A 16,074-nucleotide genomic window follows, 5' to 3' on the forward strand; every position below is an offset into this window, starting at 1 on the left:
AGTTTCAAAACAAGCTACGACATATCTGCCCCAGATAGAATATCAATAAAACCTAAAGAAAAAGAGTCACTAAATTATTATCTGCTGCTATCATCTGTGTATCCTGCAGTAGCGTTTGCTCTGTCTCTACTAAGTTTCCTTTTAGGCACCAAAAGGGGGACTTTCAGCAGCGAACATCAGAAAACCACCCGGGGTTTCTGTGGAATTTGTAGGGTTTTCCAGTTTTGATGACAATTTGATGATTTTGCCAGTCTCAGTAGACAAAGCTCTGCTCTCCATTTCAGAGAATGGAGAACCAGCCATATCAGCATGGGAGGGGAGCACAGCAGGACATAGCCCTGTGGATGGTGGTAACAAAAATCCTTTCTGACATGGAAGGGACAGGAACATGAGGAAGCCTTGCTAGATTTGGTGCTAACATGTAAGGAGGGATCACCTGGGAAAGCAAAGGTGACAGCAACCAAGGAATGACAGACTGGCTGATCCTTTGGAAGGCTGAGTAAAAGGGATTAAGAAAATTACCTGCAGTACAAGGTAGATGTAAAGAAAGATGACAGTTACAAACTCATTCTGTACTTAGGAAATTAAAAAAAAAAAAAAGGAGGAATTAGGGTGCCAATTCCTCAAAGAAATTATAAAAAAACTCTTTATTCACCTCAGATAAAAACAGGGAAGTATACAGAAAACAATCTAGGTTTTACTATTAAAGATGAATGTAGAAGAATAGTAGGAAAGCCTAGAGACAAAATCAGGAATGGTAAGAAAAAGTGAGATGCAACTAAGAAGGAACATTAACATATACACTTTGGCAGCTAGAAGAATAGGAAATTGAGTTTAGGAATTCAAAAAAGAAAAATATTAAAAGAAGGCACAAGTCCACAACACTTAATATCATCACAGAAGAGTCCTCACTACAAACATCAGCAGTATGCAGATGGTTAATAGAATTCATATCAAAACCAAAAAAGGTAAAATATTACATATGGCACTGTTGACTAAGTATTTCCAAGAAAAACACTTTATTTTAAAGAAATAAAATCAAAGAAGATTCACAGATTGCTTGAAATTTTAAGCCAAAATCCCCAGTAAGAACAATAGGTTATGGTAACCTGGCCATCCTTTTTCATATTGGTAAAGCATGATGTTTTCTCTTCTAGGATAATAATAAAAAAATTAAAAATCACACACACAAACAAAACCACACACCAAAAAACAAACAGCAAATACAACCCAGAGGAAGCCAGTAGTCATCCTGAAGAACCCATAGGCAGTTTCTAGAAGGTAGAAGATCTACAGCACAAGGGGAGAAAAGAAGAGGAGGTGGAAATTAAAAACCTGTCATGTTCAATTATAAGAAAACCACTAGAATAAATCATACCACCTGTAAATCCACCAAAGGCACTAAAGCAGATGAATGGTAGGGAACAAATCATACCAAACCAATCTAATTTCCTTCCACAGCAGACCAAGAGGCCTTGTGGACAGGGAAGAAGAAATCAATGTCAAAGCTCACTTTCAGTAAAGGCCTTTGACATTACCCAGTATGACGAACTTGTAAGTAAGTAAGCTGCAGAAGCAGAGGTTAGATCAAACCACCATAGGATGCCTGCAAAAGTCATCAGACACTATTCCTAAGGACAAATCATCTGTGGGTCCCTTTCAAAAAAGGAAAGCACATTGAGGTGGATATTTCATGGATAACTGCACCCCTTCAACTCCATTCAGTGCTTTCACTAATCATTTGGACAATGGAATAAACAACCTTATTAAGTCTGCACATGAGAAAGTAGGAAGAACTGCAAGTATACTGGATAGCAAACAGAATTCAACATAAGCAAACTGGAAAGCAGTTGGAATGAGGCAAAAGGACACAAACCAAGCAGGAACTTATGTCAAGCACTGTATTTTCATAATTCCCCCCAATTTAATGACTTTGGGACAGGAAATGGCTGGCAAGGTAACAGCTCTTAAGGGAGAGGAAGGCAGCAGATACCAAGCAAAAGGCAAGTCAATGTAATGCCATCGTGAAAAGAGAAACATTGGTTGGGGATGTATGAATAGGATTATTTCATGTGGGTTTCAGGATACAATTTGTCTATTTCAGTTGGCACTGATAAGGCTTCAGATGAGGTAACACCCAGTTTCAGAAAATACTTGAGGCAATTTAGTTTATGGAAAATTATTAATTCCCTGCCTTGTCCCTCCTGTCCTGAAGTACATAAAAACTTGCTGCAAAAGAAAAATCACTCATCTTTGCACATGGTATACAGGACAGGCTTAAAGGAAAGCAGGATTATGATTAGAAATAAGGACAATTGTTATTACTGGAAGAGTAGTAGCCCCACCCCACTAGAGATTACCAGGTTTATTTCTTTATTTGTACAAGCACATGACACATAAAAAAGCATCCTGAAAAGACATGTAGGGACAAGAACAATCAGACCACTTTTAGCTTCCAAAACTACAGAAGATCCCGCTGATCATGAAAATAGTCTCCTTTCTCTTCAAAACCATGCACTGCATGTTGCTGTGCTGGCAGTCCCCAAAATGAATCTCTAATTGGAACAGAGCTTTGCAAAAGCACACAGCTGGGAGCAGCTGGGGAATCAGCCACTTGCAGACAGACAGGTGCCATTTCCTTTTCACTAGTGTAAACTCCACGGCTCACTTGACAGCATCTTTGTTAAAGAGTAATTCTTGCAGGGTTGTCAATTTCTGATGGCTTTGGGAGAAGGTTGTTTTGACTAGAAGCCTTAGACCTACAGCTCATTTAGAAGCATAGAAGTTGTTTGATGTTTTTAATCCACTTGACATCCTGGCTTGTTATACCAGTACATCAAGATGGTATGAGAAACAGGCTAATTAAATGGAGAGCAGGGACTATTTTCACGAGCTTCACCCCACACTGTAGAGGTGAGCTCTAATTCCTTGAGTGCCATCATTCAAAACAAGTCACTGAATTTAGAGTTGTTGCCAGGAGAATTGCAGGGCTCAGGTGAAGGTGCCCTGAGGTATATCAATTGAGTTGTCAATGGAAAATCTGTCTCATTTCCAGGGTAAAATTTTCAATCAAGGTGTAAAGAAAAACTGGAAGTTAATGTACTTGAAGCCAAACACACAGTGTGGTCAAGGGACACCTAGCCTGGACACATGCTAAGAAGGATGCTACAGTCTCCCTGATACTCTCCTAAATTTATTTGGATGTGAAAGCAATGACTGGAAGCTGAGCTTCCCCCAGGTGAGTGACCATAGTACTGCATTTTAGCTACCAAAGTTAAAGCTGACATAACTTCAGCTAGAAAGGGTAACCACATCCCATGCCCATTAGACTGGACATAAAGACAACAGGAACTCAGGTTACAGGGATCCCCACATTTGCCAAGATCTCAGACACCTTATAGTCCAAAGAAGATAAAAAAGCAGCTCTAGCAAGAAGAAAAGCTCTCTCCCTTTTCAGCTACTGCAAAAGGCCAAAAAATAAAAGGGTGCTCTCTGACAGAAGGCATCTAGGTGGCATTTTTAAAGTATTCTGACCCATACAATAAAATAATCATTTACAAGGTGCTTTTTTTCTTGCTAAGGAAGATCCAAGGCTGGGAGACAACAGAGCATTCTTTTTAAACAATTCTTAACCATATATCATTTGGAGATTCACAAAAGAACATTAACAGCAATTCTATAATAACCAAAAGGAAAGAAAAAAAAATAGTCCATAAATATTTACTGCAAAAACAAGCTTGTTTTCCCTGGTCTGCAGTTTTCGACCTTTCATGAGAAAAACAAACTCCCAAAAATAAGCTATTTTCAAGTTTCACATGAAACAGTCTCAAACTGAATGAGTGGGAATTAGATTCTTCATTTTGTTCTCTTCCAGAGACAATACTTTACAGAAAATGAGAGGAAATACTTTGATTTCTCAGCAGCAGAGCCATTCAAGACTATGATATGTTAAATCTCAAATATAAAAGTCCTCAAACATGAGCAAGAACAAATCAATGTTTAAGCCCAGAAGACAACTCAGGACACATATTCCAAGGCAAAAATAACAACAAAGTACAGGGCAAGTCCATGAGACACCTGTTCTAGAAACAGAGCTCATGAGAAGGTAAATAACTGCTCAGCTGACAAGCTGTTCAGTTTTACAGGAAACACACTTGTAAAATATTGCAGCAGATGACTGTCTGGATTTTTTCCCCCTCATTTCAAACTCAGAAAATAGTGGGGCTTGTTCTGTTGGTTTCAGTCTTAAAATGTTTTATTGACTAAAAATAGCATTGAGAGAAATGCAGCGTTGCTGTAAAGATCACGTTGGAATCATGTCACCACTGTCACCTCAGCATGTTCCCTATACTTTCACTCTGTCCTCCTATGAGTTTCTAACACTGGATTCTGCATCATTCTCCTAATGCCTATGTTGTCATCATATTGCAAAGCTCTCATACCTTCTCCGTGATTTCTCATGGGCAGCTCCTCACAGCACTGACTCCTTCTTCACAGCCTCCAACTCTCTACACAGCACAACCAACAAAACCCAACTCTCTTCTCAACTTACTAACCCACTCTTTTGTAGCACTCTTCTTTTTGGATAGAGCTGTGGCCTATTAAGGGAAGGCCTGTTCCTAATCTTTGATGATTAGTACAGCTGCAACTCCTCAGGTGTGAGCCTACCTTCTGCGCTATCTTTATTTTCTTACATTCTATCCCTCCACATGCCTACTCCTTCAGTTGCTGTTATGAGCCATGTAAATACTTTTCTCACACTCCTTCACCTAACTTCTTCACCGTCTTTAAAGAACAATAGAAAAGCTGTTTTAAAAGTGCTTCCTGAGATCACCTAGTCCAGCCTCCCACTGAAAGCAAGACTAATAGCAACACTAGTTCTAATCATGTTAGTCATGGCTTTGTCCAGAGGAAGTCTTGAATACTTTCAAGAAGAAAGGTTTCACAACTGCTCTAGGAAACACGTTCCTAACTCCTCATTTTCTTTATAGTCTCTTCTCTTACCATCCTTCTGAAAATCAGACACAGTATTGCAGCAGCTGCTTTAGCACATGATGAGGACAAAAAATTTTCCTCAATTTGGTGGCCATATTCTTCTACCATAGTCCAGCATGCAAGCTGCCATGATTGTATTGTGAATTCACTGCTGGCTCATGTTCACACACCACTGATTCCAAGGATCTCTCTCAGCAAAGCTGAGAATTTTGCATTTGTCCTTGTCAAAGAGCTTGAGGTTTCTGTCAGCCAAATTCTGAACCCAGGCTCTGTCTTACAGCATATTAATTCTTTTCCCCATAGAGGAATATTGACTAATAATTAGGGTCAGCTATGAAGATACTGAACGTCAGCCCCAGTATCACCTTACAGGGTACTCCACTTATAGCCACTTTACAAATAAACATTGAGTAACTGCTCTGAGTACAGCGATCCATGCAGTTCAAACCACCAAACAGTCCCTTCATGTTTCTCTGTGGTTCCTCTGGTCCACATGCAAACACTGTGGGACAGTGTGTCAGAAGCCATTCTAAAGGAAGTGTATGAGAATGAGAATATCCACCACTCCCCTTGCTGATGTAACAAGTCATTTAATCATATAAGCAATTTTTTTACAATTTTTTATAGCGTGTCCCTTCTTATTTCCACTTCTTTTTTGGTCTTCTAGTTCACTAACAAGCACTTTGCTTAAATCAGTAAGCCTTCCAAAAAAAAAAAAAAAATTCACCCTCACACACAGAGCAGACCCTCACAACAGTATCGCAACTGATACTTTCCAGGTCTTGTTTTCCTTTGTTAATGTAATTCAATGCTTTACCCTTCGTAACTCCAGTCCCTTTTGAATAAGCCTTAAGATTTTTCAAAAGGCACAAGACAGAACATTTGTGCTCACACGTGCACGTGACATTGTCAGAGGCAGTATGGAAACCCAAGATGTCATGCAGATACCTACAGGCTGTCTGCCTCACACCACGCAGCACAAAGCAGAGACCAGAGCTGCCATGCTTTACTTCAACTTCTTCATGATTCCTCACAAACACTTGAAATTTTTTCAATCTAGGCACAGCTTAGATTGAAAAAATTTCTCTTTTCTCTTTTCAAGGAAATGTAGAGAAGTGGCATAAGTCCTTCTACAGGGCACTTCTGATCTCAGCATTAGGCACCATCACATTGTGCAGGCAGACCCTGCAGCTGTGTCCTGACCCAGAAAGCCTCACATCCACAGTCCACAGAAGTTGTCACTTATTCTCTGGGTACAGATAGTCCCTTGATCCCCCTCCAGTGAACTCAACCTTTCCATTTGATTAGAAATTTAAGAGTTCAATGGTCCTTCTTTGTAGTCTAAGACAAACAGACTGCAGATTTTATCCTGTCACACTGAGCTGAGCACTACTTTTTTGCCCAACCTACTGAAATACTCTACAACACAGAAAGGCTTTTGAAGATTTGTTTTAAAACAAGTCTAACAAAAAAACATCCACTAATTCTATCCTGAGTTTGGGAACTATTTGCTAATTCTGATTAAAATTCAGGAAGTATTACCTAAGTATATAAACTTCTTGGATCCTGGGATGTGGCACAGGAGGCTCTCTCTCAAAAATGCTTACTTTGAACTGGTAACATAACATAAGCAAAATAATAAACTATGAGCAGTCTAGCACTAGTCAGTAGTCTTAACTAGGTATTCAACTTCAGAGTGCATGCATGCCTGTAGATCACTCCTCAGATGAGCTCACAGGATAATCCTATTATTCCAGCAAGAATATTATTCAAAGACATCTTCCAGAATTTCACAACCCTACCAGTGTGTATTAAATAGCAACACAGAGATATATGTTCTGAGGCATTTTCTTCCTTTTTGAAGTATGCAGCAAGAACATCTTGAAGATTTTCTTGGAAGAGAGGACAACAGCCCATCATTACAGAGGCAAGAAAGGAACATAAACCTTGGCCAGAAGACATTTGATTTAAATTCCAATGTGATCATAGCTACATGATTTTTCTGCCACAGTAGACAAAAACAAATTTCACAGAAAAGACAAATAATACCATTGCCATGGCTATTTTTTTCCAAAGAAGTTCTTTTGGGGGTTATATAGTGCATCTTCTTGTCACTGTAAAATCTGGGCCTGAGATATGCTATTCATCTCAAATTGCAGAGAACACAAAATGCAAGACATGCTGAGACAATTCCACTTGTAGATACGGGCATAAATAAAAACCAGATACATCATACAATAGGTGATCAAAGTGTTGGTCCCCTGTTAGTTCCAACGATGTGACAGATCCTTTACTTTAGAAATTGGATTACTGTTTGACTAAGGTTTACATCAAGGTCTGTTCAACTCTTATCCAGTTAAACTCTCAGAAAGGAGTCTTCATACCTTCATAACTTCTTTGCGTTCCATCATGCAGTGCTAGTTAAGATGGACTGATGTGGTGATGCACTGAAGGTTATGAAAAGCAGAGGGATTTCTGCCCAAATCCTATACTGGAATCTAGATCAGGCCTAGACATTCATCTCTCTCCATTACAAGGAGAGGGCAGATCCAGCTCTGGGCTATGATGACAGATTTTCTTCTTAAGTCATCACTACACAAACAAAAGGCAGAAAAGACAGCAGCCATTGTGTTTGGTGATGACTACCGTTTAAGGCTGACCTAGCAGATCAAACAGAGAAACAATGCATAAAGGTTTTGGCTTCCTTTTGTCTAAAAAAAAAAAAAAAAGACAAAAGCACCACTAGAAACAGGATAACAAGTCAGCAAGTGGGGAAAAACTGTCTTTCTACAACAGCAGTTGTAGAAGACATGAGCAAACAAGCAGGTGCAAGGAATTTCTGGCACAGAAAACCTTTATTGGGGTGTTAATTCCAGAGTCCACAGCTCTGGTATTTTACTGGAGCAGGATGGCTGCTCTTTGCACACCTTTGTGCACAGCCTAAGGTACCCAATTCTCTTCAAGTTGTGACTCTTCACCTCAATATAACCTTTATTTGTTGTTAGTCAACAGCAAGTACCCCTTCTTCAGCATTTACAATGCACACTTCATTTCTTCACCTGAATGGAACAAGGCAATGCTTCACATCACACCAGTCTGCAGTAACACAATGCCCATCCATCACCCAAGATTCCCTTTTGCAGTGCTATGCTCCTTTCACACCTACTTCTTTTTAATATTGATGGATATACAAAATATATTTCTTACAAAATTTTGTAAAGAAAGTCTCACTCTCTTGTAAAGAAAGTAAAGGATTTTCTGGTGTTTTCCTTCATAGGGCAGAAACCAGAAAAGAAACTCCACTGCCTCTGTCTCCAAACAAATTGCTACATAATAATTTTTGACAAGAAATAAACAGTATATACATTTATATATATACACACACACACGGAGAAAAAAACAGAGTTTGTGCATATATGTGTATATAAAAAGATATAACTGATTCAAGCCATACATACACTACACAGGTCCCAGATCTGTTTCTGGCTCCAGCCTGACATTCTGCAATACGATGCCTGTTTTGGTTAGAGCAGCTCCTTCTGCAAAGGTTTTTAATAAATAATTGTACGGTACCCAGCCCTGGAGGCAGTCAAGGAGCCTCTGCAGAGCTGGCTCTGGGAGCCCCAGGGCATCCAGCACAGCAAGTCACCCTGGCTCAGTCTGCTGCCTCACGAACTGGAATTATCAGTTCTGCTATATGACACACCTAATGCATTTTTAAATGCTTATTTCTAATGATGCAATCTAAACCCCAAGAGCTATTACTATTAAAAGATTAACATACAGCCACTTGCGTGTCTCTCAGGTAATTTTTTTTTCTCATTTCTCACAATTGTTTTGGTTTTTTTTCCAATTTTAACCAAAATTACTAATGCCTCAATTTTTATCAACATGTTTGAACAAAAGCATGATTCCAAATGATATTCAAACCTTGCACAAAAAAGAAAAAAAAGCTTATGGTACTATCATAGAGGATATGATAGTTGATACGACAATAAGGCAGACTGCAGTGGGAAAATAACTTGGTAAACTTCTGATTAATTTATTATTATTCAAATGTAATAATTAATTAAATCCCTACCAATACCCCTACTTTGAAAAAGAAATCTCTGCTTTGTAAATATCACCACTTGAATCGTTTCTTCACTAGCTCAACCTAAACAAAAGGACACACTGCAAAAACTTTCTTCTAGAAATTTAAACTTCAATAAACACATCATATTTTATTAATGAAATTACTCAATTTTTAACAAAGTATTCAGAATCTAAAAAGAACTGTCCAAGACGAATAGATTCTTGATTTATACTAAAAGAAATACTGAAAAAGACTGTACTCAAATTAGCAAATTGAATTCAAGTATGGTATCAATCAAGCCAACATAAGGCAAGTAACTGGAAATTAATGGTTACTCTTCTTTTTCTCAACAAAAAGCAGACAGCTAATAAAGTCAATATATCAAAGGCCTTTTATAAAACATTTCACAATTAAAAATCATGCTTAACATTCCTACTGCCACCACACAGAAGGGATTTTCTCACCCTTATACAAATAACATTATCTACTGCTGAAAAAGAGGTTATCAGTCATGGTAGTAGTTTGCAAAGAAACATCACAATCAAGTACTGATTTAATTCACAGAGAGATTGGATTTATGCTATGTTACTTCAAAAAGAGCACATTAACTTATATTTATCTCCATGTATACACTTGAAATGCTCACACATACAACTCTGGATACATTTAAATAAAACCACAATAAAACACCACAAAAAATAACAAAAAACATGATCCCAGAAAACTACCCATGTTTTGTTGGCCAGTTATTAAGAAGTGAAAGCACTGAATTAGAGGGAGACTCCTACCAACTTCAGGAAAGCTCAGATTCCTCTAAGAAGTTTAAGGCTCACTCTTTTTAGTTCCCAAAACAACAACAGGGTTTTTAATCAAATACATATGAAGTTTTTAAATACAGGGGCAAGCACTCTCTTCTCATGAGTACACATTTGAGAAAATGAAATAATCTGAAAGACAATATCTCTATAGATACTGTGAATCTACAATTTCTGATGTCAACAGATGTTGCATAAAAGACGTAACAGTACCGATTATTGGGCCATTAAAATCACAGTTCTTTGGTCAAGTATCACTTTTGGGAAATTCTGAGAAAAGCAAGCAGCACTCAGTAACACATTAATTTCTCCAAGAAAGTTTTGCATCAAAGCTCTGCTTTTTAACTTTTATTTTTTAAACAACAACAACAACAAAAAAATTGTCCACTTAGGAAAGTTGTTACCCTCTTACATTTCAGAATACAAAACTGAAAAAAATCCCTATTAAAAAAAAGACAGGACTTCAGCCAAGTATTCAGCTACTTATTGCTGTAGTTGTAACTCAAGTCCCTTGAAACCCCTATGTTTTGGTTGTTTGTAGCGAAAACATGTTTGGAACACTAGCAGCAATAGAAAACCCCTTGAAAACTTTGACGTAGTTACACTGTTGAGTGAAAATCATCAGAAACCATGGCCACTGGAACAAAATAAAGCATCCTGCAAAAGTGAATTGGTAGCTAGAAAAACGGCTGATTTAAAGTGCTATCCCAAAGCCGTATGTGGGCCAATGCCAGTAAAGTCCATTTTCCCCCCAACGAGATAAAGTCCAGAACCACAGCACTACCAAAAAACATAATGAATGCAGTCTTCACTCTGCTTCAATGCCTCATCTCCCCCTCCCTCCTCCCACAGGTAGAATACAGAAACTTGAAATAATTGCTAATTCCAAATTTAGGTGATATGCACAAATATACTGTTGAACAAAGTTTGGACAGCGAACAGTACACCTGAGTTCAGTCATACAAACTAACTTTTGTAAATAGCATTAGACTAATATATCCATGTCTCTAATATGAATCTAGATGTATTTTCTTACAAAATGCATTAATAGAAATATCCAGGCAAATACATACCATACAATAGCAAAAGCTTTAAGCCCCATTTAATAAGATGACTTTCTGATTAAAAATAGAAGGCAATTAAGATTTACTCAAAATTACAATTAAGAAAAGCTTTCACAGTGCAATATTGAAACTGTCACAAAGTTAAGAAAATACTGATATCAAAGTACAATCACAATGTTAAAGTAGACAAAACTACTATACAAGGGCATATCTTGTAAAATTAAAGGGAATGAACACAACATAGGGGACATCTCACGTCCCTGCTCTACATATCTCATTTCCTAGTCTTCAGAGTCATAATTGTGTCTTCCGGACATCAGTAGAAATCTTGGTAAAACTAAGAGGTTCATTCTTCTTTGTAGACCAGATTTCAAAGCCCGGTTACTTCTTGAAAACATGTTCTTCATCACTGCACAATTTCAAAGTAGTGCAATATTGCCATGATGTGCTGAGGCATGAACACATAGCCTGTGTACAGTGCCATTCCAACAATGGAAACTAGCATGGAATCTGAACTACAGTTGAGGAAAAAAGCATTTGAAATAGAAACAACAGAAGACATCACAAACTACAGCATTAAAACTTTAGTGTTACTATCTTAGAACATTATATTACTGAAACAGACACAATCAACTCTATTCAGCAATTAGAAGCCAGAGAAGAACGTACTGAACACTGAAAACCAGAATGCCAGTAGAAGCAATCAGCTGAACTGCAAAAGATGCCTTGCAAGTTATCCACTGCCTTGTCAGTGACACAGGAGGACAGGCGAGAGCATGGCAAGTGTGATGGAGAACAGAAACTGGGCACTGAGAAAACACACGTTTTCACATTCATCTTCTCAGATGTTGAGCAAGTCTTGCAGAAGCCAGCCCCACTCAGCCAAGCAGAAAAAAGTCAACCACCACAAAAATACAAAAGCAAACAAAACGACAATAATATGAGCAGCTTTACTGAATAAGAGCACAATAAATTTGTAAATATCACCACTTGTGATAGTTGTGGACAACTGCCTTTTCAAGCAGACAGCATTAAATGTTCTCTAACTACTTCACTCTCAATGCCTCAGAGCACAGTTTTAAGTCAAGGTGTGTACTTAAATAAACACACTCATTAGTACTTTACTATAGGAAATTGCCCTGCAAAATAAACTTCATGTGAAGCTATCTGCTAAAAAATCTGCAGATGACTACTACTTTATTAGCTGAACTCCTAACAGGGAGCTTTTGTAAAACTTATATAGAGAACTGAGACAATAGCTTATAAAGTACATGTACAGTTGGACTTCTGTCAACCCCTAGGGCTTTTGAAGCTTTACCTAAACAAATTCTAGCATCACAGGAGACAGGAAAGCCTCTCCCCCCCCTCCCCCCCCAAAAAAGAAGTAGGGAAATGATCCCTTAGGTTTTAGTTTTCATATTTTTTAGATTCTGCACTGCTTTAGTGTGTAGCTCTGAGATTCATATTAAGGGATAGAAAGGTCTCTTCACAGAATAGCTAGACAAAACAATTCCTTTTCTAGCTTGGGACAAGGACAACTGATCCAAATTTCAGGCCCAAGAGCATAAACATAAACAAGAAGGATGGGACTTCATAAACTAAAACTATAATAGGACAATTAACTCCAATATGCTAACGGAGCAGAACTTAAAAAAGTAAGAGACCTCGCTTTTGAACGGTTGTCCTTTTTGTGGCCATTTTGGGTTCATCTTGGGTGTACCCCTGGCTGGACTCTTGTACTGCCCAAGGTGTATCCATTGAGGCCTTTTAATAAATATCTACCTTATTCTTTAATTCTGTCTAGCCTCTGTCCTAGGTCAGCCTTGAAAAGGCATCAAGATTACTACAAGATGATGGTTTCAGAAAGCTTAAGCTTTCAGAAATTCAAAAGTACACAAAATGAGTAAGAAAAGCCGTTGATTTCATCCAACTACCTGCAGAGATTCAGTAAACTTAGCCCGAAACACTGTAAAACACACTGGAGATTAACAAGCCTGATAAGGCCAGACAGCAGCACTCAGTTTCCACAGGTGAAACCAGAGGAGCTGTGAGTGCTCTGCGCTCTCCTGAGATCAGGTCTGCACAGCACAGGCCTAACAAGCGCTCCACGCCCAACTCACCCACGGCACAGCAGAGCTATGAGGTGCACCTATTAGAGCTGCTTGGTGTATTTATAGTCCCAGAGGATTATGCAGTAAGAGATACTAAAATGAAGGTCAGCTCATAAAGCCACGTTTCCATATCAGTGCTCGCCTCTGATACTGGAGCACAGCCACGCACCATTAGTTTCCAAGGCCACTGTGCCCGCACTGCATCCATACAGCGCCGGGCACACATGAACCACCTACAGACAAAGCATCCAGTTTGCGGACAAAAAACATTTTTGCTGATCTGAGATCAGAAGTGATGCTTGTGCCACTCTTTACATTTGTACGTTATGTGGCAATTACAATATGAACACTTTATGAAAGTAAACATGCACACGCTTTCATTTACTTAAATACTTCGCACAAGGTAAAAAGGAAAAAAAAGTACTCATGACTAAATATAACTGCAGGGAAAACAAAAATTAGGCTTCCTCGGTGATACAGGCATGGCATAAAAGGAAGAAGGTATGTTAACACGGAATACAACAAAACAATCCCAACCTGAATTGTGAGCAATCAGTCTATAAAACTTACTACTTCTCTTTTCCAGTAATCTCCATTTATACTGACTTGACACAGGAAGAAAAAAAAAGACTGATCACACCGCTGTAACTTGGGCAACCACTTTTACACAACAAATGTGAATTTCTTTACAAAACTAAGCAGAATCTGAGTAAGAGCAGCTTCTTGCTACTGCTTATACCCTTCTCTATGTTAATGGTTTAGTTAATTTCTCTCTCTACCGCTCAGCATTAACTGGAGACAGCTCAGGGTCACTCATAATAAGACATCATTTTAAGTCAAGATCAAAAAATCAGAGAAAAATACTTGTGATGTCACAGCAATACTTTGTAAAATGCACTGCCTGTATGAAAGGGCCAGGTAAGGAAGCAAACCTATAAACAGTCTTTATAGAGACGCCTTTACACGAGCATCTGTCAAGCTCTTCCACCCTAAAACAGCCAAGCAAACTTACCAGCTCGAGGATTACATACCCATGTAATAAATGCCATGTGACAAAGCAGCATGAAAGCTTAGGTTTGCAAGGTTTTGCAGCATGTACATTTACTTTCCTCTAGGTAAAATACAAAAGAAATCATTAAAGACACTTATCCTAAACAGAAAGGTCAGGATTTCAGTGCAAAAGACACAACTACCATAACTCCAAAGATATAAACTTATGCCGGAGGAGAAACGGACTAGGCTGTCAGACGCCCGGATACAGCATGAGAAACAGCACAGCGAGGTTCATTCCCAGCCCGGGCAGGATGTTAGTTTGGAAGGGTGATGAGCTGAGTCCCCGCTAGCAAGGAGAGGTCAAGCCTCGGTCCCAGGCGGAGACTGCCGCTCCTCCGGCCGCCGCGGGCTCCGGCCGCGCTCGGCGCCTCAGGCCGGCTGCCCCCGGCCCGGCCCGGCCCGGCTCGGCCCCGCTCCCCTCCCGGCCCGATTCTCCCCCGCGCCCGGCACGACCACGGCCGGCGGCAGCGCTCTCAGCACGACACGGCCCGGGCGCCCCCCGAGCACCGAGTAGGGCCGGCGGAGCCGCCGCACCCGCCCGGCGGCCTCGGGGCAGCCCCGGAGCCGCGGCCGGACACAGCGCGACAGGGAGCGGGGCAGCCCCGGCCCCGCACTCCCACCCCCCCCGCCAGGCCCGGCCGGCAGAAGGATACTGAAGACGGTGCGCTCCCAGGGTTCCAGCATGTAGAGCGCGGTGACCAGCAGGTACTGGTAGTACAGCCACGACATCTGCTTCCACGCCGAGCCCAGCGCCATGGCGCTCCCCCGCCCGCCAGCGGCCCCGCGCCGGGCCCAGGCCGAGCGGAGACGGGGGTGGTGCAGCGGGGACCGCCCTCCCCTGGCCCCGCCCTGGGCCCGGCCGGCCGCGGCCACCGGCAAGGAGGCGCCGTGGCCTGTGGGGCTGGCACGGAGCGCTGCCGCCGCTCCCTGAGCGGGGGAGAACGGCGGGCGCGGTGGGGACGCACACCGCTTCCCCGGTTCTTCCCGCTGAACGCCGACATCGGGCCCGATCTGATTAAATTATACGGCTGAGCCTGAACCTGGTAACCCCCGGCACGAGTCACGCCGAGGAGATGGTGCTGCAACCTACTTTCTCTCATCCTGTTTAGTCTGAATTGGCGTTCTGGGAATCACCGAAGAGCCAAAGCCTGTGCTTGGCCGGGCCTAAGGGAGACATCTTAAAAATGATCTGCACGAGTCTTGAACTTCATTCACTTGTTGGAGGGTAAAGCCCGCCCAGAAATGTGGCTCAGATAAATGCGACCTTAAGAGAGGCCAGCTTTGTCGAGGTTAATCCATTTGAGTAGGAAAAACAAAGAGGTGATGGATCGGCTGTTTACTGGGACTGTTCCTAACGTTGCACTACCCTAAGGCACTCGGAGCCAGAAACCAGAGACTCCCAGAGACTGGTTTGGGACTGTGTGATTAGGAAAGCCCTTGGCAGTTTATGCTGGCACTGTAGAAGGCACGGGTTGAAAACCCACTGGAAGGGGATGGGCACAATCATCAGGCACTTTGAATGAGCAGAGCGTGTGTTGCAACTTCCAGGCCCTGGGTCCAGGCCAGTAGTCCAGACCACACATTCCAAGTGCGCACAGCATAGGTAAGAAACTGGAATTGACCCACTATACTTACTCTGCTTAGTAAATCAATTTGCAATTATGTCACTGAGCAATGTGATTCTGTCCTTGTAGCCGTCCCACCCCTACCTTCACCTGTGCTATTTATACAATGAAAAGTAAGGAAGTACAACCACAGGAGAACGCACATTTGAGTTACTGATACAGCTGCAAAATACAACTACAGGACCAGGAGGTAACAGCAAAAAAGAAAAGCAGCTGGCAAAGAAAACTTAAGAGTGTACTATTTTGTGTGGCAGGAATTTGAAATGGGATTTGATTCACCCTGAAGACATTTAGACACGCTTTATCTATGCAGATTTATTTGAACGCCAGGAGAAT

At 40.9% G+C, this 16,074-nt stretch overlaps 1 protein-coding gene across 1 annotated transcript; it reads right to left on the reverse strand.

Annotated features, from left to right (window-relative positions):
• Nucleotides 1-9,438: 9,438 nt before the first annotated feature.
• SPTSSA (serine palmitoyltransferase small subunit A) lies at nucleotides 9,439-14,932 on the reverse strand. Its single transcript, XM_059849897.1, has 2 exons — nucleotides 14,767-14,932; nucleotides 9,439-11,459 (listed from the first exon to the last, which is right to left on the reverse strand). The coding sequence occupies exons 1-2, from the start codon at nucleotides 14,867-14,869 to the stop codon at nucleotides 11,356-11,358; spliced, it is 207 nt and encodes a 68-aa protein (XP_059705880.1). The 5' UTR covers nucleotides 14,870-14,932; the 3' UTR covers nucleotides 9,439-11,355.
• Nucleotides 14,933-16,074: the final 1,142 nt, after the last annotated feature.

This window comes from Haemorhous mexicanus, chromosome 6, assembly GCF_027477595.1.
Source record: "Haemorhous mexicanus isolate bHaeMex1 chromosome 6, bHaeMex1.pri, whole genome shotgun sequence".
Classification (NCBI taxonomy): Eukaryota; Metazoa; Chordata; class Aves; order Passeriformes; family Fringillidae; genus Haemorhous; species Haemorhous mexicanus.

Bases quoted from the DNA above. Each gene is read 5' to 3' on its own strand.
- SPTSSA (XM_059849897.1), bottom strand. From the start codon at position 14,869: ATGGCGCTGGGCTCGGCGTGGAAGCAGATGTCGTGGCTGTACTACCAG. The intron at 11,460-14,766 runs GTATCCTTCTGC...ACTGTAGTTCAG, and splicing joins CTGGGAGCGCACCGTCTTCA to ATTCCATGCTAGTTTCCATT.